Raw genomic sequence first — 22,767 nt, forward strand, 5'->3', positions numbered from 1 at the left:
CAGAGACACATACCCACGGTCGGGACGCATCACGGGCTGGCTAAGGGCGCCAGCATCCAGCTTCCCTACCGTACCCGCTACCTGCTTGAGGAGGACGTCGACGGAGAGGGAGGTCGAGGACATCCGTGAGCCCTCCAAATCGACCCTCAGCTTCATCTCCAAAAGCCACAACCACCGTTATGCCAAAGGGAGCACCCTCCGGCGATGGATAGCAGCGACGACCCCCACAGCTGTAAGGCCCTCATCTCGTAACTTCTGCAAGGCATGCAGAATAGGCTGGAGCATCTCCTATTTCTCGCGCGTGGCCCCCTAGCGCCAGTTATTCCCGGCGGCGGTCACCACTCGTTGAGAAAACGGCGGAAGCATCCCGTCGTCGTTCTAGAGATAAAACCACCGGTTCTGCCACCCCTTGTTCGAAGACACAAGGGAGGTAGGGTTGTACTGCTGCGCGCGCCCCGACCTCAGCTGGAGGGTGCAGCCGCCGGCCCGCACCGCCATACGGACCTTCTTCGCGTCCGTCGTCGCGATGAAGAACTCCACAGAGAAGAGATGGGTCCACAGGTCCCAGTGAGGGTCAATCCCCAAAAACCCTCGCAAACAGCCGCGAAGATGGCCGCTTGCGCAATAGAGTTGGGGTTGAAGTTATGCAGCTCCACCCCACAGTAGTGCAGGAGCGCCCGCATGAAGCGGCTCGCTGGCACTCCGAACCCCCGCTCATGGAAGGGGATGAAACTGACCACGTACCCCGGCGGCGGAGTCGGGTCGGCCTCGCTCCCGGGGGCTATCCACTCAGGCTGCGGCTCGCCGGAGAGAGGACGAAGCAAACCATCGGCAACAAGGGCCTCCAGATCCTCCACAACAACGGTGGAGAAAGGCCATGGGTCGCGCGGCGGAACGACGCTCACCTTGTCAGCCATCGCCGAACGGAAGCGGTGGAGGCGAAGGGGATGAGGTGCGTGGTTTTCTCTTCTCTGGCTATTCTCTTAGGTTGCGGAAACCAAAGCAGAAGGCAAGCGCAAATGGCAGGGTAAAGAACCACCGCCGGCCCCTCCTCGGGGTATATAAAGGCCTAGGCGAGATCCACCCAAAACTTCGCCCGAACCCATCGCGAAATTCAAACTCGAAGGTGAAACAATTTTTCTGTTCCTCGAACGACTCGCGCACGTGCAACAGACGCCCCGCGAATCGCCCGTCCCGTCGCATTAACTTCTTGGCAGGGCAAGCGACACCTCCGGCAGGCAAAGCGGGCGCCGTTTCACCTCCATCATGATGACCGCGTCAGAAAAGGTGCGCCACCTTATTTAAATTTATATCCTTTTCCTTTTCCTCTCTCTCTCTCTTGTCGCAGGGACCGGGAAAGGGGATATTTCGAAATGGATCCTTCTCAGCGAAGGAAACGGGCCCCGAGCCCTCCTACTGATCAGGGGTTCAAAGGTTGCGCCCTCCAGGGTTCGGCAACCGCCCCAGAGCACTTGGGCTCTGAGCCCTTTACTGATCAGGGGTTCGAAGGCTGGCCCCTCGGAAAGGTTCGACAGCCGCCTCAAAGCACGCAGAGTCAGGGATGACCCTGGGTACGTCCGTTACATGGCCGAGGCTCAGGCTACGCTCTCGAGGTACCCTAGGACATTTCCGAGACTAACGGGAATGATTTGTAATGGAATCCCACCGGAGGGAGGCACCGAGCCCTTGGACCCTATCGAATGGGTCCGGGTCCAGCAAATCACCTGTAGGTACTTTTGGAGCACGCCTCTGGGCCACTAGCCGACCCTTATCGAACGGGGCTCGGGCGTCCACTCGGATCACCCGCTAGCAACTCACTGGAAACACCATGTTCGGTGCCCCCCGAGGGTAACATGGCGCTTTCCCCCCTCCCTTCCTCCTTGCGGAGAGGCGACGAAGGGGCGTACAATAAAAGTCGAGACGGTCCTTGATCGTCCTCTCGCTCCGTGCAGAGGCTCGGGGGCTGCTCTCGCACTAGGCTACGGCCAAACTGTTGACCACGTCAACAAACCAGCTTAAAAACTCGGAGCCTGACCGTGCACCCGGGCTACGGCCAGGCCGCATGAGGGAACAACAAGGCTGATCGAGGCATCACAGAAAGAATTAAGACCTCAGAGGAGTCAAACCACTCCTCTGAGGCCTCGGGGGCTACACCCGACGGGTGCGCTCGCGTGCACCCATTGGAACGGAACAAAATATAACCAAGAAAGGCTGGTCCCCTTGCGAAAAATCTGGCAGAACCTCCAAGCGAGTACCTACACTCCCTTCGAGGCTCGAGGGCTACTGTCGGGTACCGTAATTAGGGGTACCCCAATGCTCCTTAACCTGTCTGGAAAACATCTTCAGAACAAACCATTCACGACTGATAGAGCGCGGTTCAAGTCAAGGCCTCGTCTACCACGGGACACAACCTTGCCTCGCCCGAGCCCGGCCTCGGGCGGGAACAGTAGTCCCGGACGAATTCACGCCTCGCCCGAGGACCTCCTCAGGCAGTGGGCGCACCCTTGGCTCGCCCGAAGCCCAGCTTGGGCAAACTTTGTCGTGCAACGACCTCGGCCAAATTGCCTTACCAACCGACCGTATCGCATGCACATTTAATGCGAGGATCGCCTGACACCTTATCCTGACACGCGCGCCTCAGTCGGCAAGGTCGAAGTGACCGCAGTCCCTTCGCCCCTTTACTGACCGCTCTGACAGGAAAACAACGCTATTCACCCCGTTCCGACTACTGTGCCAACCACCAGGGTAAACCTGACAACAGTAAGTCAAGACCTCCCCCAAGTTCAGCCTCGGGCGCAACAGGGAGCTCCGCCTCGCCTGACCTTAGGCTTCGGCCTCAGCCTCGACCTCGGGAGAAGGTCTCCACCTCGCCCGACCCCAGGCCTCGACCTCGGCCTCGGCCTCGGGAGGAGTCACATCCTCGCTCGACCTCGGCCTCGGCTTCAGGAGAAGTCTCCGCCTCGCCCTACCTCGGCCTCGGACCGACTACGCTACAGGGGATACATCATTACCCTACCGCTAGCTAGCCATCCCTTGCTACGAAGGAACGAGACCGAAGTCACATCAAACTACTCCGATAGCAGGTAATGATGGTTCCCCGCGTGTGACCATGACGTCGATGGCTCTCAGCTCCTTACAAAAGCAAGGAAACGTCAGCAGGACCCTAGGCCGCATCGTCAGCTACGCTTCTACAAGGCTCAAGGCGCTTCTCCGACGGCCACGTTAGCACATGTACAGGGCTCAAGGCACTTCTTCGCCAGCCACGTTAGCACATAGCAACACTCCCATTGTATAGCTGGGCCATCTCCTTGTATCTATAAAAGGGGATGTCCAGGGCCTTCCTAAGGCACGGGGACGCACGAGAGGGCGAAGGCAGGCGAGCAGAGGTAGGTAGAGTAGGAGAGTCGCGGTGGAGGCAAACTCAGACAGCTCACCTCAAGGCCAAACCCTCTCTCTCACTCTCTCTCTCGCTCTCGCTCTCTCGCAACGCTTGTAACCCCTACTATGAGCACCCCGGTGCAAGATAATATAAGCCTCATCCTCCCGCTTGTGTTCCATCTTGCATCAACCCATCTGGGCAGGGACACGCAGTGACAAATTTACTGGTCGGTTGACGGTCCTCGTGGGTCTGAAACGCCGACACTACTCGATCTTGTGTTGCTCATTTTTGTGAACATTACTCTTTTGTTTCCTCTTTTGAGCCACACAGGGTAGAGTAAGCACTTCAAGATTCGGATTGGGTGCTGGCGATGCAAGAGGAGCTCAACAACTTCACGAGGAATGAGGTATGGCATTTAGTTCCACGTCCTAACCAAAATGTTGTAGGAACCAAGTGGGTCTTCCGCAACAAGCAAGATGAGCATGGTGTGGTGACAAGGAACAAAGCCCGACTTGTGGCCAAGGGATATTCACAAGTCGAAGGTTTGGATTTCGGTGAAACCTATGCACCCGTAGCTAGGCTTGAGTCAATTCGTATATTACTTGCCTATGCTACTTACCATGGCTTTAAGCTTTATCAAATGGACGTGAAAAGTGCCTTCCTCAATGGACCAATCAAGGAAGAGGTTTATGTTGAGCAACCTCCCGGCTTTGAAGATAGTGAGTACCCTAACCATGTTTATAAACTCTCTAAGGCGCTTTATGGGCTCAAGCAAGCCCCAAGAGCATGGTATGAATGCCTAAGAGATTTTCTTATCGCTAATGGCTTCAAAGTCGGAAAAGCCAATCCTACTCTCTTTACTAAAACACTTGCAAATGATTTGTTTGTATGCCAAATTTATGTTGATGATATCATACTTGGGTCTACTAACGAATCTACATGTGAAGAGTTTAGTAGGATCATGACTCAAAAATTTGAGATGTCTATGATGGGGGAGTTGAAGTATTTCTTAGGATTTCAAGTGAAACAACTCCAAGAGGGCACCTTCATTAGCCAAACAAAGTACATTCAAGACATACTCACAAAGTTTGGGATGAAGGATGCCAAGCCCATCAAGACACCCATGGGAACTAATGGGCATCTCGACCTCGACACGAGAGGTAAATCCGTAGATCAAAAGGTATACCGGTCGATGATAGGTTCTTTACTCTATTTATGTGCTTCACGACCGGATATTATGCTTTCCGTATGCATGTGTGCAAGATTCCAAGCCGATCCTAAGGAAGTTCACCTTAGGGTCGTAAAACGAATCTTGAGATATTTAGTTTATACTCCTAAGTTTGGCCTTTGGTACCCCAGGGGATCCACATTTGATTTAATTGGTTATTCCGATGCTGATTGGGCAGGGTGTAAAATTAATAGAAAGAGCACATCAGGTACTTGCCAGTTCTTGGGAAGATCTCTAGTGTCTTGGGCTTCAAAGAAGCAAAATTCTATCGCTCTTTCTACCGCCGAAGCCGAGTATATTGCTGCAGGCCATTGTTGCGCGCAATTGCTTTGGATGAGGCAAACCCTTAGGGACTATGGTTACAAATTAACCAAAGTTCCTCTTCTATGTGATAATGAGAGTGCAATCCGCATGGCGGATAATCCCATTGAGCATAGCCGCACTAAACACATAGCCACTCAGTATCATTTTTGAAGGGATCACCAACAAAAGGGGGATATCGAGATTGCATATGTTAACACCAAAGAACAATTAGCCGATATCTTTACCAAGCCATTAGATGAGCAAACATTTACCAAACTTAGGCATGAGCTAAATATTCTTGATTCTAGGAATTTTGATTGATGTTTTGCACACATAGCTCATATATATACCTTTGATCATCTCTTTCCTTGCTATGACTAATGTGTTCTTCAAGTGCATCTTATGCTAAGTCATAGATTGAAAGGGGAAATGGAGTCTTCGGCGAAGACAAGGCTTCCACTCCACTCCATCGATTATTCATCCTTCGTCGTCGCTCCACACCGCTCTCCAATTTTGTATAATCTTCACTCATATGTTATTTACCATAGGGGGAGAAAGTAGTTAAAAGGGCTTATATTTCACTCACAAGTATCCGTTTTTGGCGATTCATGCCAAAGGGGGAGAAAGTATTAGCCCAAAGCAAAAGGACCGCACCACCACCAATTTCAAAAATTAGTCTTTCAACTTGTATTTAAAGAAGTGTTTTTTAAATTGGTATCTTATTTGTGATATAATTTCAAACTGGTATACCCTCTTCAAAATTAATATCTAAAACCCTCTTGAACACTAAGAGGAGGATTTTATTAAGGGGGGGTTTGTTTAGTCAAAGGAAAAGCATTTGAAACAGGGGGAGAAAATTTCAAATCTTGAAAATGCTTCTCAAAATCTTATTCATATACCTTTGACTATTTGCAAAAGACTTTTGAAAAAGAATTTCCAAAACATTGCAAAACAAAACAAGTGGTGCAAGCGTGGTCCAAAATTTTAAAATTAGAAGAAAGCCATCCATGCATATCTAGTAGAAATAATTATTGGTTTCATTCCAAGTAACCTTTGCACTTACATTATGCAAACTAGTTCAATTCTGCACTTTTATATTTGCTTTGGTTTGTGTTGGCATCAATCACCAAAAAGGGGGAGATTGAAAGGGAAATAGGCTTACACCTTTTCCTAATTGTTTTTGGTGGTTGAATTGCCCAACACAAATAATTGGACTAACTAGTTTGCTCTAGAATTATAAGTTTTACATGTGCCAAAGGTTTACAACAAACCAATAAAAAGACCAAGAAAGGGTTCAAATAAAAAGAGCAAAAGACAACCGAAGTGTGCCCTGGTCTGGCGCACCGGACTGTCCGGTGCACCACCGGACAGTGTCCGGTGCACCAGGGAACACAACTCCGAACTACTCACCTTCGGGAATTCTGGGAGTCGCTCCGCTATAATTCACCGGACTGTCCGGTGTAGCACCAGACTGTCCGGTGTGCCAGCGGAGCAACGACTACTTCGCGCCAACGGTCGTCTGCAAAAGACATTAAATGCGCTACAGTGCGTGCAGAAGTCAGAGCACGCGCCAGAAGGCACACCGGACAGTCTACAGGACCTGTCCGGTGCACCACCGGACTGTCCGGTGGCCCAGAAGACAGAAGCTACAACGGTCGAACCCTAACGGTCGGGTGACGTGGCTGGCGCACCGGACTGTCCGATGCACCATGCGACAGAAGCCCTCACCAACGGTTCTTTTGGTGGTTGGGGCTATAAATAACCCCAACCACCACACTTCAATGCATCCAAGTTTTTAGCTTTCACACCCCATACAAGAGCTATAGCATTCAATACAAGACACAAACAAGAGATCAAATCCTCTCCCAAGTCCAAAGACAATTCCAATCAAATAGTGACTAGTGAGAGAGAGATACTTGTGTTCATTTGAGCTCTTGCACTTTGATTGCTTTTCTTCTTCCTTCTTTCTTGATTCTAACTCAATTGTAACCAAGGCAAGAGACACCAATTGTGTGGTGGTCCTTGTGGGGACTTAGTGTCCCGTTTGATTGAGAAGAAAGGCTCACTCGTTTTAAGTGACCGTTTGAGAGAGGGAAAGGGTTGAAAGAGACCCGGTCTTTGTGACCACCTCAATGGGGAGTAGGTTTGCAAGAACCGAACCTCGGTAAAACAAATCACCATGTCATCCGCCTTATTTGCTTGTGATTTGTTTTCGCTCTCTCTTTCGGACTCGTTTATATTTCTAACGCTAACCCCGGCTTGTAGTTGTGCTTAAAGTTTGTAAATTTCAGATTCGCCCTATTCACCCCCTCTAGGCGACTTTCACGTAGGGGCACATCTGAGGGGCTAATTCTTTTCTTTATAACTTATCATGCATGGGTGCAGACCAACAGGCCGGGCTTATGGGGATGGACCTCACCGGGTTGGCGTACACGTATGCGTTACCTAGTTACAAAAGGGAAACAAATTCGACCTCTCAGACTTGCTCCTATGGATAGAACTTACAGAGATGCTCCAGCGCCAGGGGGAGGCACTCCTTCAGTCGTAGCTAGACGGTCACCCTCGGGTCGGTGTATTCCCGTTACCTTGAAGGGTCCTTCCCAGCTGGGGGAGAGTTGCGAAGCCCTTCTTGGTTTGGTACTTGCTGTAGGACTAGGTCCCGACCCTGGGTTCCCATCTGCGTTTGATGAGGGAGCCCTCGTTTTCGGCTGTGGCCATTTCTGCATGAACCTATCGGAAGTCTGGACCCGTGGGGAGTCCAGAAGGGTTTCTGGGGGAAGGCAGGCTTCGGCCCCGTAGACCGGGGAGCACGGGGTCCCCCTAGGGGTCCATCTAGTTATCTCCACATGAGTAGGAGCCTCCGGCGAAGACATCCTTCAGGTCCCCCTCGGGTGACTGGTACCCGAGGTCCCGTTCAGCCACGGCCACCTCGCCGTCGTCGACCTTTTCTTTGCTAGGTCCGCGACGAGGTGGAGAGCCGTCCTTGGAAGACTGCTCGCGCCGCTCGCTGACGCGTTTCGCGAGTTCAATGATCTCGCGACACTCCGCGGCGCTGTGGCGACCGTTGGGGTGCACAGGGCATGAACCGCTGTTACCCCTCTGCGGCCGTGGGCGTTTGTTGCGGTCGCCCCGGCCCCCGGTCGCGGCTGCAACGACTAGAGCGGTGGACCGCGGCTTCTGGTAGTCACGGTCCTTCTTCTTTTTCTTCTTACCGTCCCGGGGGACGGCTCCCGAGCCACCCGACTGGACAGCCTCGGTTTGTGGGGCCGAGTGCCATGCGTGGCCCTTGGCGGCTGTGGCGCATTTGTCGGCCAGAGCGAAGAGTGTGGGGACAGTCTCCACATCATGCGTGGCCAACTTATCCAACATTTTCTCATCACGTACTCCCTGACGGAAGGCCATGATGATGGAAGCATCGGAAATGCGAGGTATAGTACCTCGCACCTTGGTGAAGCGGGAGATGAACGTCCGGATGGTCTACCCGAGCTCCTGCCTCACCGCATGGAGGTGGGCCTCCACACCGTGCTGCTGGTAAGCACTGGCAAAGTTCGCAACGAACCACGCGTAGAGCTCTTCCCAGGAGTAGATTGACCCTGGGGCGAGGTTCATGAGCCAAGTCCGGGCAGGACCAGACAAGGCGACATGAAAATATGTTGCCATCACAGCGGTGTTCCCACCGGCTGCTGTGATAGCGGTGACATACACCTGCAGGAACTCCGACGGATTTGACGTTCCGTAGTACTTTTCCGGCAGGTGTGGCTGGAACTTGGGTGGCCATGAGGCCGCGCGGAGAAGATCCGCGAGAGCGGCGCAGCCCACGCCGGCCAAGGGGACACCCGCTTGGGACCGGGTGCCCATTGGGGCCTGCGGTGCTACCGCAACAAAGTCTTGATCGAGGTTGCGGCCCTCGATGTTTTGGCGGCGCTCGCGCGCCCTTTACAAAGAGATCTGGGCGTCCTCTCCCGCACGCCTGTGGTTGAGTTCGGCCCGGAGGTCGTTGGTCTGTGCGCCCCTTTTTGAGGGTGAGCGCACAGACGCCGATGCCTCATGTTGGCGCCGGGATGACCGTGACCTCGACCTGGTCGAGGTAGAATGCGTCATGCCGAGCAGTCGGTCGACGTCGTCCCGCCACTACTTCATGGCCCCTGGTGAGGTCATGGAGCTCGGAGGGTGTCGCAGCAACTCTCTGGCTGCTGACAACGCTCCCGGAGCCGCCCTCGACGGTGTCCGGGATGTCTGTGCAGCTGTATGCTGCCGTGCAGCGTGCACAGCAGCAACGCCCGACACTAGGCGATTGGGAACCTATGGCGTGGAGGAAACAACTTCTTCCTCCACCAGGAAATCTGTTGATGTCTCGGCGCGGTGCTCAACGATTTGCACCATCATGCTGAGCGAGAAAACCAGCAAAAACCTAATGCCTAGCCCCCTACCTGGCGCGCCAAATGTCAGAGAGGGAATTCTCCGGTCGGGTGGCGGAGTGCACCCGCCCTAAATCCTATGATGAGGAAGGGGCTTAAACGTTTTGCATGTCTTGCTAAGCGGACATAAAACATATGAACACGCGAGAGTTTAGAGTGGTTCAGGCCGCCGGAGCGTAACACCCTACTCCACTGTATGTTGGATTGCTGTGGAAGCTTGAGAATTGAGAGTCTAAGTTGAGTCTAAGCCTAAAGATTGAGCTTGTCTTGTAACGTTGCATGCCTCCCCTTTTATAGCTAAAGGGGGACATGTACAAGAGTACTGAGCCCCAACATGTGGGCCCAGAAACATAGCGGATGTAGCTACTAATATCTTCTGCTGGAGCAATCTTCTTGCGCCCTGACACCCGAGATCTGCATAGTCTCGGCGTGCAGGGGGAAGCTTCTCGCATAAGGGATGAGTACAGTGCACCGCGCAGCGCGGGCGTACTGTTTCGGCAACGGACTGGACAGGTGCGTCGTCTACAGGGTGGCCCTGGCGCCGCCTGCCAGCGGAACGGACAGGACGCAATAAATGCCGTGGGGGCACATCACCTATCAGAAGGGTGGACAGGCGGCGTGTCCCCTCCGCAATAAATGCGGAGGCCGCGCGGCTCAGAGCCCTTATGTCACGCTCCGCCCGCTGGCCTACGTCACGGACAATCAGCCATGAGGTCGCATTAGACCTTCGGCCGAGCGGGGAGTGGAGGCGCTCCGGATAGAGCCTGGACACGCGTCAATACCGGACCTATGCCTAGGTTACGACACTTCCTCTCCCGAGACCCTGTTATGTGTGGTCCGGAGCCCACTTGATGGGGTCCGAACCCTATCCAATGGCTCCGGGCTGCTTTACTTCGGGGGTCCGGGTTGTGCGCATAGGGGTCCTGCGCCTTCTGGGCCTGACGGCGTCGTCTCCGAGAACGCCACCTTAACTGCTCACGAGATACCCCTAGGGCTGTTCTCCGCGCGGTTAAGGGTAGCCGCGCAGGCATCGTGCCTTTATACCGTTGTAAGGGGTACCCCTAATCCAGGGTACCGACAGATTACATCCTCTATATCTACTTCCTCTCCAACAACGTCCTCTAAATCACGTCCTCTATACTCAAATATCTATATTAGAGACATTTTTTATTTTTATTTTTATTTTTTGTACATACGTATTTATCATACTATCAAATGTATGTACATATTTTAGTTTTGCTAAACCGGTTATTTAAAGTATTCAAATGGATAGAGAGCCATTTAGAGAAACTCTATATATAGAGAATCCAGCAGCGTCCTCTAAATTTAGATAACCGTTTAGAGAACGCTGCTGGAAAGCGTAGAATACTATTTAATCCTCTATATTTAGGGTAAAGGACCCTTTAGGGTCTCTTGCTGGAGCTAGCCTTAGTGCCATCGGAGTGTTTTACACTACCTTTTAAGATATAAAGGTTGTTTTAGTTTTATTCTAAGACAAATTTTTATTACATTGATCACATTTATATAAAAATATTTGTTAGAATCCTAAATAAATTTTAGTTAAAAAACGAATACGAATAGAATTTGATTCTAATTTGATTCGATTTTTATATTTTGTTGTGTAAAATTTAGAGCTCCTTATCATCTCTACATAAACCGACAAAACCTTGAAGGCTTAAACCCTAGCCTCACGTTATGGAGATGGAACCTAGCCACCTAGGGCAGCGACCACTGCCATAACCCTTAGGTTTTGCCGCACCGTTATCAAAGGTTGGAGTGCATCGAAGGAATTTTGAAGTCAAGCTAGTCTACGCTCTCGCGGAAAATCGATCAAAGAAGTGCTACTTAGTCTAGTTACTGATTGAGATTGAGACAGAGACAAATGCTATGGATAATGTTAATGGTAAAAAGTTTCCATGAAAAGTCAAATTTAATAATATTCTGGAAACCTAACTCGCAGGCTATATGCCTGCATGAAAGCCACAGGTTAAAGGCATGTTTGGTTCAGTACCTCAGTTGCCACACTTTGCCTAACTTTTCTGCCTAAAATTAGTTATTCAATTCGAACGACTAACCTTAGACAAAGTGTGGCACATTTAGCCACAAACCAAACAGGCCCTAAGATCGGCATCCAAGTTAAGGCGAGCTAAGGTAAACATTCAAACAACCCTTAGTCTGATACAGACAAGTCTATCCTTTTCTAAGATACCTACTGACATTTTTATTTTTGTGTGATACTCCCTCCGTCCTAAAATGTAGTTGTTTCTGAACTACTTTTTTTCCATCCACGTCAATTCAAATGATAATAAATATAGATATGTATGCAAACTGTATGTATATTACTTAATAAATATATCTTACTTAATAAATGTATAATTAGTTATAAACAAATTATATTTTGAGACAGAGAAAATATCTTATAAGATAGATAAACTTACTATAGACGTCCTACTGTGAACGGCAATATGTCATCAGCCAAAAATAATTAGTGATAATATGAGTGCTCATGCTACCGAGGTTATAGTAGGACCGTAATTAGTCATAATAAAACGAGTACTCATGCTACCAAAAATATATTTAAGTCTAATATTTGTCGTTATTTCAACACCTAACTTTAAAGAGTACTTTATTAAGAGAATAATTTTAATAAGTTACTTTATATCAATGAATATATAATATCCTAGAACTATAGTATCGGGATACTATGCCCCTGTTTGTTTGAGCTTTTTTCAGCTTCTGGCCACCAAAAGATGCTGCAGATCGCCAAACGCCCCAGCTTTACAGCCAGCTTCTATAAGAATCTTTTTGATAAAAACCGTCTAAAATCAACATGAACACAAAATCGGTTGAATCATCATGATAGTAGGAATCTGTTGCTTTCTAGATCCTAAACCCTTTGGACCACTTCATCTTCTTCCGCACGTAATCCACACAATACTTAGATTTTTCTCACAGCCAGATTCTCTTTACAGCCAGATTTTCAGAAAAGCTGATCAGAAAAAGCTGAAACAAACAGGCCCTATATAGTATCTTGTGGAGCCTTAGGGTACGATTAAGATACTATATATAAATTTTAAGATGTGTTTAATAGGATCAGTATTATTTTAACTAGGATCGTAGTATCCTAACATATTAGGCCATACTAAAGATTTGACAACCTTGCATGGTACCATCAAAAACTTAATCTGAATTCTTATTCAGCTATTGCGAGTTTTGATCTCATCAACGCAAGTCAAGATATCCATGTCAATTTTGCTGCTACCGTCGGGCGATCGCGTCCTTGGAATTCTTGCCCCTGTGGAATTTCTTCTAGCTACTAATAACTTGCCGTCACTGTTGATTGACCAAATGGGCAGCTACTTTTTGCAGTTTAATTATACTCTGTTTCCCCCGATTTGCTACTTACTTTGATCACAAATATATATTTATTTACATTTGTTCTAAGTCAGTTTTTGATAAACTAAGAATATGAAAGTTTTTATTGTGCGCAAACATAAGACTTCCATTATTAGCTTCATCGTAAAAAATAACATATAAGTACTCTTTTTTTAATATAGCATAATTTTATATCGGTATACTCTTTTATTCAATATAATATAGTATAATAATGACACATGTATAAGTGGCCTACTATTACAGACTATATCGATCTTCTAAAAGACTTTTAATTTGAAACTAGTTGGTTAAATTTTTCAGAGCTGCTTTTGCTTAAATAAACTAAGGATCTATTTAGTTTGTGGCTAACTATGCCACATTTTGCCTAAGGTTAGTCATTCGAATTGAAGAACTATCTTTAGGCACAAAAGTGTAACAAAATGTGACAAATTAGCCAGCGAACCAAACAGACCCTAAAAGCAACCAAAAGAGTTGTTTTCTACCCAAGTACTTCAATGGAAGCAGCTTCTTCTCTAGAGCATCCTTAGATCTGCTTCTCTAGAGCATCCTTTGACATATCGATTGACAAGCTAGTCGCCAAGGTAGCCTTTTGCTACCACTATAAAAATACCTGGCCACACACGCCACAACTCACGCATCCATCTACCACACAAAAACTTCATATTTGTTCATTTGTCTCCAGCAATACAATGGAGTACTCGTCTACTAGGGTGGTGTGTTTAGCTCTGGCGTTGGCCATGGTCGCCGTGACGCCGTGCGCGGCCCAGAACTCGCCGCAGGACTTCGTGAACCCGCACAACGCGGCGCGCGCGGCCGTGGGCGTCGGCCCGGTGTCGTGGGATGAGAACGTGGCCGCCTTCGCGCGGAGCTACGCCGCGCAGCGCCAGGGCGACTGCAAGCTGGTGCACTCCGGCGGCGGGCCCAACCACTACGGGGAGAACATCTTCTGGGGCGGCGGCAGCGCCTGGAAGGCGTCGGACGCCGTCGGCTTGTGGGTGGGGGAGAAGCAGAACTACGACTACAACAGCAACAGCTGTGCGGCGGGGAAGGTGTGCGGCCACTACACGCAAGTCGTCTGGCGCAAATCCACCGCCATCGGCTGCGCCCGCGTCGTCTGCAACAACGGCGGTGGCGTCTTCATCACCTGCAACTACAACCCGCCGGGCAACTTCCGCGGACAGAGACCCTACTAGCTACCTAGCTAGCTAGTTCCAATATCGATTATACGCGTACATATACTCTACATGCTACCGATTGAATAAGCCACAAACTAAGCTTAGGCCACCAGTTGATTAGGTTTCTTGTGAACCTACTCACCCAGGTTTAAGTGAAGTGTGCATACATGTATGTGTATGTTCTGTGTGGGGTGTGACAGTTCGTTTAGTGTTTCATAAAATAAATAAATCTCTACTACTACTTAAGTCCTTAGTGTAGGCGTCCACAACACCAACGGTGCACGGTTCTGCCATCTATCCTAGCTTGAAAGGTTCCCGAGATCCCCGCCTCCCTACGCCGATCCGCCCCTCACGCGACGTCTCTCTCGCTGCGTCCTTACGTAGTCTCCTCCCGCAATCAACGCGTCCTCGCCTTACCATGCCGACCTAGCCCCGGCTCTCCATGAAAGGCGCGGTCTACTCTCCATGGAAGGCGCGGTCTACTCTCCATGGTCTCCCGCAATCAACGGTCTCTCGCCCCACCACGACGACCCTGGCCTGGCTCCCCATGGAAGGCCGTGGAAGGTGCGACCGAGCCCCAGCTCAACATGGAAGGCGCGATCCACTCTCCTCGCCCCATCATCGGCGTCCACTATCCATCGAAGAGTCCCGCCTTCCCAGCCCCCCTTCCCCACATATGGCTGGCGAACCCATCGCCACCGTGCCATCGGGGCCCGACTCCGCGGCGGAGGCCGACCGCCTCCTGGCGCTGGCCGAGTTGGAGCTCTCCGCGGGCAGGCTCCGAGCCGCGCGCAGGCACGCTCTCCGCGCCGCCCGCCTGTACCCGATCTCCCCGTGCGCCCCGGTGGTGGCCACCGCCGCCAATGTGCTCCTCGCCGACGCCTCCTCCCACCACGCCGTGCTGCTGCTGCCCGAGCCCGACGACCCCGAAGCCTCGCCGCTCTCCACCTCCGAGCTCCGCCGCCACTTCAAGTCGCTCGTCAAGTCCCTCCGCGTCGGCCTCGACGCCGCCACCGCAGCCGCCTACCTTTTCGTCGTCGCCGCCGCCGATGAGGCAGTCGGCCGCGCCACCGAGGCCTACGAGGTGCTCACCGCCCCTGCCCCTGGGACCTTCTGGACCGCCTGCGCCGGGTGCCGCCTCCTCCATGAGTTCGAGCGCAAGTATGTGGGATACTGAGTGCGATTTCTGTTTCAGCTCTAGAAATTGCTGATCAATTAATTGTGGGGGGAGGCGTCTCTACTTCCTTCCCAGTTGGTCAAGGCGGACAAGCGGTCGTCGGTCTGGTATCCCCTTCCTGTGTCCTCTCTCCTCTGTGTAGATGGCGAATTCGTGGAGTCCGAAGAATCTGAATGTTCTCGTGTTCTTTACATAATTCGTTGCCAATTTATGGCAAGTTTTGTTTGCTCCATTTGTTTTATGGTATTATGATCTGGATCTGATGAGCCCATTCAAATTCTTTTGCCCAGCCGCCGTCCCTCTTTTTCTATTGTCTGTCTGTGCATTGGAATTGCTGGATCTATCACGATCTTGTTTGTCAATCACATCGCAAATACACCCAACTTTTGTTTGCGCCGGGGGGCTACATCGGAACTCAGGGACATTAAGCAATACGACAGCAGCAACGCATAAAAGTTTGGCACATGCATTGATTCAGAGTTTCAGACAAGAAATTCAGAGTCTAACCCCATACTTTTTGTGTGATTTTCTTCATCCTTTCTGTCCGTTTCCTTTTCTCTCTTAACTGTTCATTCTTCTTGCTACCCCAAACATGCCCTAACTGTGTTACACCTTTCTCCAAATCTCACTTTTTTATAGAACAAAAAAACAAGACCTACGACTCGACCTAGAATTGAGATGTGTTCTAGAAATGAAAAAATGCGTGTCTCGACAATTCCCAGGAATTGCTTATTTGCAGCATACCTCAGTGAAAAATGAATTATATCTTCTTCAAATAAAGAACATGCTAGGTCACATTCTCAGCGTTGGGCAAACTGTCCCTTCAACTAATAGTTCCCTCCGAGAAGAAAAACTGTACGTTTCAAAGTAGTTGTCCAAGTTATGCAACTTGCTTTTATGTAACGACAGCAAGAAAACTGATCTAAGACCTGTATTGTGGTGAATTTTGCAGCTGTGCAAGACAGGGATCACAAATTCTTGACAAAGACAGTGGAAGAAGCATACCGAGGAGTCGATTGCGGTGACGGAGGTCTATTTGGAGCAGTTGTCGTCCGCAATGATGAAGTGGTAGTTAGCTACCATAACATGGTTCTGAAGCACACTGACCCTACTGCGCATGCTGAAGTAACTGCAATTAGAGAGGTAAATTACCTGAAGACTACCATTAGCAGTCGATCTCAGTAAAATTATCATTACTTTAAATCTCTTTTTGCAATCTGTCTGGCAGTTAATTTCATTATTCACTATGTGCTTGATGGTCTCTGTATGCCCATATTTTAGGCTTGCAAAAAGCTCGGGAAAATCGAGCTCTCTGACTGCGAAATTTACGCGTCCTACGAGCCATGCCCAATGTGCTTTGGTGCAGTTCATCTCTCCCGAATCAAGGTTCATACTTTACTGTTTTGATTGCCTAAACTGGTATAGGAACAGCTAGACATTACTGAGCGTTGTATAACGTTCCTACCTGACCTGCAATGCAGAGGCTGGTTTATGGGGCCAAGGGGGAGGCTACCATCGCCATTGACCTGCAATGCACTACTCTCTTATGATCATGCGTGTACTGCCACATTCTGATATGAGTACTCAACTTTAAATTAATCAATCTACTGTAAGTCACAACTTTTGGATAAAATTTCTTCCTAGCTGATAACCATTTTTATGTCACATTCCAGATGAACCACTTCCAGAGTTCCAGTTACTTACTCTTACCGGGATGGGACTGGGCACAAGAGAGTTATCCATGATAATTTCTAACAAATGATGAACATGCTTATTATTTGCTTGCTCATTATTTGCTTCTCGGAGTTTTTTATATGTGGACTATACAATGAAAACACAACCTATCATGATGCCATGTCCTTTAAGGTGACACCAATGGAGAATTCCTAATGGCTATGCAACAACAGCTTGTCCACGAAATTCGTGAAGTATGGACAACTTCAGTTGAGAATCTACTTTATATGAAGGAAGACCTTATCATCCCTCATGGATGTGTTCATTCTCTTGTAATCTACGAAGTTCTGTTAAAGTTAGTCGAACCATTTTCTGATTCTATGTTCTCTCATTTGTTTGACAACAACACATCTTTTATAAATTAATTATTAAACAAAATGAGGCGCAAGACTGGATTGATAATTCATATATTCTTTTGTGATGCGAATATATTCTGGTAAAGACATGTTATTTTGTTCTAAAGCACATGCCATATAAGAGGTTCCCGAAAATGATTATCATGTTTTCAAATAAATATAAAATTGCGTACAGTAAGGAACACTTTGAATAGGCAGAGGATATTTTTAAGTGAGACATACAATTCAGCCAATTGACTTAAAAGAGAATTTTCTTCGTACCAACTTCTTAGCAATTTTATTTTTTTCTATGATTTTTATTACATATAACATAATTGGCAAAACAATATTACGTATGATTACCATTAGCTATATCTTTCTACAAGTTATGGCCATGTGGGGGAATTTGTAGTAGTGAAACAGCTAAATTAAAGTAGCCCACAAATAGATTATGAAACATTTTCTCATAATAATATAACACATATTTTGTATATAAGTTATCGTGGTATTATATGTTCCCGTTGCAACAATGCACTGTCAATATTGCATGAGTCTTTGAGTGTAGTAGCAAAAGTCTTGGGACATCATTGTTTTAGTTATTATGATCTGAACAACCCATTTTATATATGGAGCTCATGGCAATGGCAGCCCCGCAACACAACGATGGAGCCCATAGTGCGCTCAGACTCGTGCTTCTCTGCAACAGTGCACTGTTCTCTATGAGGGCTCCCGTCACTATTGCGTTCACGTCGTCCGTCGCTAGAACTTTGAGCAATTGAGACTCGTTAATTTGTGTTCCGTCGCAACGCACGGGCACACATACCTAGTGAATGAATAATAAGAGTGTTCATGAGCAAGATAGCAGTCTTGAATTCCCACCGTCTGGCGTGCATGGAATGCCCACAATATGAAAGTTATTATGAGGGTTGGGTTCATAATTCTTCTATTTCTATTTTAATGTATTACTAGTACGTTCCCATACGTTGCAACACCATTCAGAAATTCAGAATATTTGGCAAAATGTTAGTACACAACGATTATATAGTACTGTAATGTGATACTTCTAGGAGATAATTCAAAACCTTGGATAACTTAAGGCCAATAAATCAGTCAAAGGAATAACAAAGAAGTTAGAAAATTTGGAAAGTCAAAGTGCAAACATCATACATGGTAAAATAATGTTTAATGTATCGGTGGAAGCTACTTCATCTTCTGGAAATGTATGATGTCCGCATGAACTGGAATATAAGAGATTTGCACACCATCAGCATCCTAAAAACATGTGCCAGCTTTGACATCACACCAAGAATGAAAACATAACTTCCATGTTGTTTTCCTCCATAACCATGTTTGCTATTACTTGCACCTTTGCCATGTCTGTTGAGCACCATTTGTGGCACTAGGCACGGCCGTACGGTCTGGCCCGCGGACGGTCCACCCGTAGGCACGGACAGTCCGCGAGTAGATCGAATCAGACGGTTAAAACTCCTATCTCCTCACGCGTTTAGCCCTCTAATCCCGTGGGAGCTATTGGAGAATGCAGACATCCCCCTTATATATTTGAAGGGGTATGACCGATTGAAGAACCAACAATCGATCACTCAATCATATTACATTCTGTTCCTTACCTTTTGCCCTAGGAGTAGACAATAACTTAGATTACTCTCTAATCTTAACCTCTCTTCTGCTCTATGTTGTTGAGGGTTTAGAGTTTTAGGGCTTATGCATTTTGGGTGGCCTGCCGATCCCAAGATACACCATAGGATCTCTCCTCCCCGACGGGGTCCCTCCCAGGAGCGAGATCCAGAGGCTATCGGCAAACTCCACTGTCCCTGCGCACACCGGACCGTCCGGCCATCAGGCGCGGATCGTCTGTCTCGTCAGGAAGGAACCCTAGCCTCTGCACTAGGTCGCGGACCATCCGCGCTTCTGCAGAGAGCACCACCATCGGTTCTCATCGCAGTGATTAGCGCCTGGATTGGCTGTGACGTCTCCCCTAGCAACACCATCGAGCTTACTTAGGAAACCTTGCCGGCTGAAGAACAACTGGAGTTCGAGGAGAACTAGGAGCATATGATCAAGGAAGCAAAAGCAAAGTTCCTGGCCAACTTCAAACTGGACAGGAACAACAAGGCCGTTCGGTAACGGGCGACTGATCTGGCTTCGCTCCAACCTACTGCAGCTACCCCTAAGGTAAGCGAAACAAACGAAATCCAATCTCTTAGAGCTTACATAGATGAGTAGCGAGACTAAATGCAACAGATTATAGGGGGCATGCAAAATGATTATAAAATGCTAGTGCGTGCGTTTGATAAATCTACCGTCGCAAACTTTCCCTTGCACGAGGTTGAATCGGGGAAAATATGCGTGATTCATCGGCTACAGAGTGTCATGACCAGTCACAACCCCTTTACGGGATGTCGATAGACACATACCCTGGACAACCACAACCTCTTATGCAAATCAATAATAAATCCGCTGACCTGCGCACGGTCGAACCGTCCGCATGTGAGCGCGAACCATCCGGGCTAGCACCTGAGCCGCCATGTACTACACAAACCCTAAGCGACCCATTTGAACTGTTCACGTATAGTGCCAGACAGTCCAAATTCATGACAGAACGGTCTGGCCATATGGTCCGATAGTCCGCGCACGCAGCCGGACGGTATGCATATCCAACCGGACGGTCCACCGCAGAATACGTAGAGCCCTATGAGGAGGATTATTATCCAAATCCGCATTCCTCCTAGCTAAACTTCCCATCACATCCTACAGTGCCTCAGCACCGTAATATATATCCCAAACACGTGGGGGTGAGTACTTTCTGGCCCCTCCTAGAAGGCCGGAAAGGAATGACCATCATATGAGCCGCATAGGGCAAGCATTAATACACCACAAAACCCATGCCAGTGGGGAGTGAAACAACATACAAATATCCAAACAACCACACCTGTTGGACCAGCGAGCCGGTAGACTCCCACCAGTCGCCATTGACATAGTGAGGGAAGAGATAGCCAAGGCATTCCGAGATAATCTCAGAGTTAGCAATGATCCCTAGGGGCAGTCATATCAGATGCCTTACAATAGCCAATTTGATTATCACCCATATCCACAGGGAACTAGGATACCCGAATTCGCGAAGTTTTCGGGTGACCAGGGTAAGAGCACACGCAAGCATATAGGCTAGTTCTTAGCATAGTTAGGAGAATTGGCTGACACAGAAGCGTTTCGGGTTCGTTTATTTTTACTATCTTTAACAGGAGCTGCATTCGCATGGTATGCCACACTGCCTCCTAATTCTATTTTTTCGTTGGGAGATTTAGAACAAAAAATCCATGATCATTTCTTCTCTGGTGATTATGAGTTAGATTTGGTAGACCTAGTGGCCCTGCTATAAGAGAAAGATGAATCGGTTAATGATTACATCCGGAGGTTCCGGGATACGAGAAACTGTTGTTTCCAAATTCATTTGGCAGAGAAACACCTACCAGGATTAGCCTTTAATGGATTGCACTATTATTTAGAAGAAAGATTAGAAGACATTCAGTTTTTTACGCTAGCACAGTTACACCAGAGAGCTTTGGCTTGTGAAAGCCGAAGCAAAAAAACTGCCAAAACAGTTTGTCACAATGTCCATGTAGTATAATGCGAGCAGAGTAGCTCAGACGACGAATCAAAAGAAGTATACGCTGCTGAAATGATTTGGCCAAAACAGGCCAAGTCTTCAGCTTGTTCCTCCTTGTAGCCAGTTCAAAAGAAACGGCGAGAGAAGGTTAAGTTTACGTTTAATGTCGACAAATGTGATAAAATATTCGACGAGTTACTCAAGAATGGCAACATTAAAATAAACCATACTGTTCCATCCGCCGACGAACTCAAGCATCGTGCATACTGCAAGTGGCACAACTCATTGTCTCATGCCACGAATGATTGTAATGTGTTTTGACGACAAATCCAATCGACCATTAACAAGGGACGATTGAAATTTCAGGAAATGCAGGTGGACACGAATCCCTTCCCAATAAATATGCACGAGAGGTTGATGAAAAACTCTTCCAGGAAAGTGGTGGCAGAAAGGACTTCTGATGGAGGGGAGACTCCTAAGGTTAGCATCACTACCTCCAACACCCGGGGCAGGCGTAGGCAGGTAGCCAGGCATGGGCCCCTATTCTAAGCATCGCGGATGGTTCGACACATAGACGTGGATAGTCCGGGACATCGTCGGACAGTCCGGATCATTCAAGCGGAAGGTCTGGCAATGCTCTGGAGCAGCGACGATCGCATACCTTTAAGACTCGATGACCATAAATAGGTACGTTGAAAACTAACACAGTTAAGGCAGCTTATCGACTGGTCAAATTTGGCATGACCTTTGATCAAATGTTATCTAAATATGTGAAAAGAAGGCCGGTCCAAGTGACCGTCCACCAAAGCGACCTAGCTCACCTACTCAGGAGCGACAACAGGTAAGATCGATTGGACCACCTCACCAATCGGAAAGGTCAACATGTCATAATGTCCAATTAAGACCTAACGTGCATGCATGGACACCTCACCCCATACCCACCTGCGCCATATCAATATGCATACATACCACCACACTATGTCTCGAATCAAATGTGGGGCATACCACCATATCCATTTGGGATGCCACAATACCTCGCTTGAGGATTACCCCAAACATCTATATTTGACAGGTTGGCACCTCCAATACAAGACCGATTGAGTGTCCCTCAATCCGGTCATCAGTCACAGGCCCAACAAGATTGCCAACAACTCGGCCGCAAAGGCCGACCAATCTAGCACGGGGGCATATATCTACAATAGCCAAGAGAATGACGTAAGAGGACATCATCAAAATAGACACAACATATGTCGTCATATAGGGAAATAACAAAGGATTTTTGGTAAATCGGCCAATACAAGTAAGGAGAAAGACACGACTACCAGCAAAACAGCCGACCTAAGATACTTCATGCCCCGATGGTGCCCATCGGGACTGATACGGTCTCAAAAGCAAAAACTGCAGCGCTTAAGAGCAAAGGAGAGCAAGGAAAAAGAAGCATAAAAATATTTAACAACACACATCCACAGTACCCACCACCGCAAAAAAGGTGGAGGCCAAAGGTCGTCGAAGCAAATCAAACGGCCACAAAAACAGAAAACAAGACAACAACTACATAGCTATCTGCAGGTACGGGAGACAGTCCGGCTATAAATTGCGGACCGTCCGACCCTTGAGTCCGGACCGTTCTCTGTGCCAGAACACATCCGATGACACACCGACACTCGGTTGTTTGAAGATTTTGAATTTTAACTCGACTGCGATTGTGGAAGCCAATGACGTGTGAAAGTCGCCTAGAGGAGGGGGGGTGAATAGGGCGAATCTAAAATTTACAAACTAAATCAGAACTACAAGCCGGGTTAGCGTTAGAAATATAATCGAGTCCGCGAGAGAGGGTGCAAAACAAATCACAAACGAATAAAGAGTGTGACACGTGGATTTGTTTTACCGAGGTTCGGTTCTTGCAAACCTACTCCCCGTTGAGGTGGTCACAAAGACCGGGTCTCTTTCAACCCTTTCCCTCTCTCAAACGGTCCCTCGGACCGAGTGAGCTTTTT

General features: G+C 48.3%; 2 protein-coding genes and 1 pseudogene across 2 annotated transcripts; all 3 read left to right on the forward strand.

The window, feature by feature from the left end:
- The first annotated feature begins 13,283 nt into the window (after window positions 1-13,283).
- LOC103631918 (pathogenesis-related protein PRB1-3) lies at window positions 13,284-14,152 on the forward strand. The gene has a single exon (XM_008653766.3). It carries the CDS (start codon window positions 13,414-13,416, stop codon window positions 13,915-13,917), a length of 504 nt encoding a protein of 167 aa, XP_008651988.1. The 5' UTR covers window positions 13,284-13,413; the 3' UTR covers window positions 13,918-14,152.
- An 82-nt stretch (window positions 14,153-14,234) lies between these two features.
- LOC103633657 (uncharacterized) lies at window positions 14,235-15,076 on the forward strand (annotated as a pseudogene).
- Window positions 15,077-15,218: 142 nt separating this feature from the next.
- On the forward strand, window positions 15,219-16,743 carry LOC109940817 (guanosine deaminase-like). The gene is made up of 4 exons (XM_020541124.2): window positions 15,219-15,257; window positions 16,004-16,219; window positions 16,358-16,462; window positions 16,558-16,743. The coding sequence occupies exons 1-4, from the start codon at window positions 15,219-15,221 to the stop codon at window positions 16,624-16,626; spliced, it is 429 nt and encodes a 142-aa protein (XP_020396713.1). The 3' UTR covers window positions 16,627-16,743.
- The last annotated feature ends 6,024 nt before the right edge of the window (window positions 16,744-22,767 follow it).

This window comes from Zea mays, chromosome 7 (assembly GCF_902167145.1).
Source record: "Zea mays cultivar B73 chromosome 7, Zm-B73-REFERENCE-NAM-5.0, whole genome shotgun sequence".
Taxonomy (NCBI): Eukaryota; Viridiplantae; Streptophyta; class Magnoliopsida; order Poales; family Poaceae; genus Zea; species Zea mays.